This window comes from Hydra vulgaris, chromosome 01 (assembly GCF_038396675.1).
Source record: "Hydra vulgaris chromosome 01, alternate assembly HydraT2T_AEP".
NCBI classification, from domain to species: Eukaryota; Metazoa; Cnidaria; class Hydrozoa; order Anthoathecata; family Hydridae; genus Hydra; species Hydra vulgaris.
The window spans coordinates 6509806-6511971 of NC_088920.1; the positions used below are offsets into that span (position 1 = coordinate 6509806).

General features: G+C 36.5%; 1 protein-coding gene across 1 annotated transcript; it reads left to right on the top strand.

Moving 5' to 3' along the window:
• The first annotated feature begins 393 nt into the window (after window positions 1-393).
• Window positions 394-873, top strand: LOC136074017 (protein GVQW3-like). Its single transcript, XM_065786313.1, has one exon. It carries the CDS (start codon window positions 394-396, stop codon window positions 871-873), a length of 480 nt encoding a protein of 159 aa, XP_065642385.1.
• Window positions 874-2166: the final 1293 nt, after the last annotated feature.

A 2166-nucleotide genomic window follows, 5' to 3' on the forward strand; every position in this document is an offset into this window, starting at 1 on the left:
TGCATAACCACTGCCTAGTACTACCTAGTTTTACATTAGGCGTCTAGTACTACATAATGTGTTTGTGCATATCAGGCTGTACTTAATATGTCTAATGTTACTATAGATATACATGATATTTAATACATAATTACTGTCAAGCACACAAAAGGTACTACATCTAATACTCTTTCCATAGTCACTGCATCTTTTTACTATACTACTGTGATCAAAAAGTAAGGTGAATTTTTAATTTAAACTTCCCGCCTTATTCGAATCGTCCAATCTTTTTTATTTTTAAGTTGGTAGGAATGTCATTAACATTTGCGCCAAATTACATGTCAAACTCATAATTATTTTTTTTTGTTTACGCTTGTTTCTGAAGTACCAAAAGTGCATTCGGCGATTTTCACGATGTCTAATTTTGTTGAGCAAAGAAGTGCTATTAAATTTTGTTTGCGGAATGATATTTCTGCTGCTGAAACGTATCGAATGTTGCAAAAGGCCTTCGGTGAAGAGACTATGTCTCAAAAAAATGTTTACAAGTGGTACAAAGACTTCAAAGAAGGCCGAGAACGTGTTGATGACTTGGAACGCTCCGGACGACCATCGACTTCGATTGATGATCGCCACATCAACAAAATCAAAGAATTGGTGCTTGCAAATCTTCGCTTAACCATTCGAGACCTTGTTGACATGGTTGGAGTATCATTTGGGTCGGTGCAAGCAATTTTGAAGGATCATTTGGGCCTCAGAAGACTCAAATCACGTTTGGTGCCGAAATTTCTCAATTTCTTTGAAAAAGAGCGTCGCGTTAAAACGTGTGAAGCAATGCTTCCTGACTATCAAGACGTCTACAAACAAATTATTACTGGCGATGAGACTTGGGTCTAGGCATACGACCCTGAAACAACCGACCAATCGAGTGAATACCGTGAAAAAGGCGAGCCGAGACCGAAGCAACCACGTCAAAGTCGCTCAAAAATCAAGGTCATGTTGACTGTTTTCTTTGATTATTGTGGTGTCGTGCACTACGAATTCCTTCCAATTGGCCAAACTGTCAACAAGGAATATTATTTGAGCGTTATGCGACGATTGCGTGAAGCTAATCGCAAAAAGAGACCGGAATTATGGGCCAATAACTCTTGGATTTTGCACCACGATAATGCGCCTTCGCACACAGCACTGGTTTCTTCGTGAGTTTTTCGCCAAAAACTCTACCCATGTTGCTCCACAACCACCGTATTCGCCCGACTTAGCACCGTGTGACTTCTGGCTGTTCCCAAAGCTCAAGAGACCACTCCGGGGAAATCGTTTTGAGTCCATTGAAGAGATCCAACGTGAATCGGCACGCGCATTGAAGGCTATCCCTACCGAGGACTTTTCGGCATGCTTCGAAGACTGGAAAAAACGTTGGCAAAAGTGCATTGGGGCCGGGGTGGATTATTTTGAGTGGGACGATACAGATTTGGAAGAATAAATAAAGATTTTTCATTTCATAAAAAAATTCACCTTACTTTTTGATCACAGTAGTATATATTTATCATACCTATAACGCAAACTACACCACACTAACTATATATAAAACGAATCATTCCACTCCAAATATTCAACTCCAGCTCTGTTACAAACACCCTCTGATATCTACTTAAAAAACAAATATTTATACTCCAATTCTGTGACATGCACCCATACACATCCCTCTATAAAAGATAAGTAACAAAACTTAAATTATATTTAAATATAAACACATTTTATTGTTAATGTACCATTCTAACACTATTAAAATACTATAATAATGCTAATAAAGAGTTATTAAGCTAATGAGGAATAAAAAAACACAAATTCACATTATTACTAGATACCACATGACTTATTTTTAATAACTAGCTTCTCACCACTAATATTATTTTGAGACTAAAAACTCAAGCTAAAGACACAAGTTACCATGAATATAAGTAAGCACTATCTCAACCATACTATACATACAGTTTGTTTAACTGACAAGAGGCTAGCTGCTACCTAGTTTATAAAACGAATAAATCTTCTCCACTTCAGATACTTCTGGTAACATTACAGTCACATGACATATTCACAGTTACTATTATATCTTATACAAAATTCCACATAATCTTAGATTATTAGTTGTAAAATATATATACAGATTAGTTGTTTGTTAAATATATA

What these genes read in the sequence shown, in the direction of transcription:
- LOC136074017 (XM_065786313.1), top strand. Translation starts at nt 394, where the DNA reads ATGTCTAATTTTGTTGAGCAAAGAAGTGCTATTAAATTTTGTTTGCGG.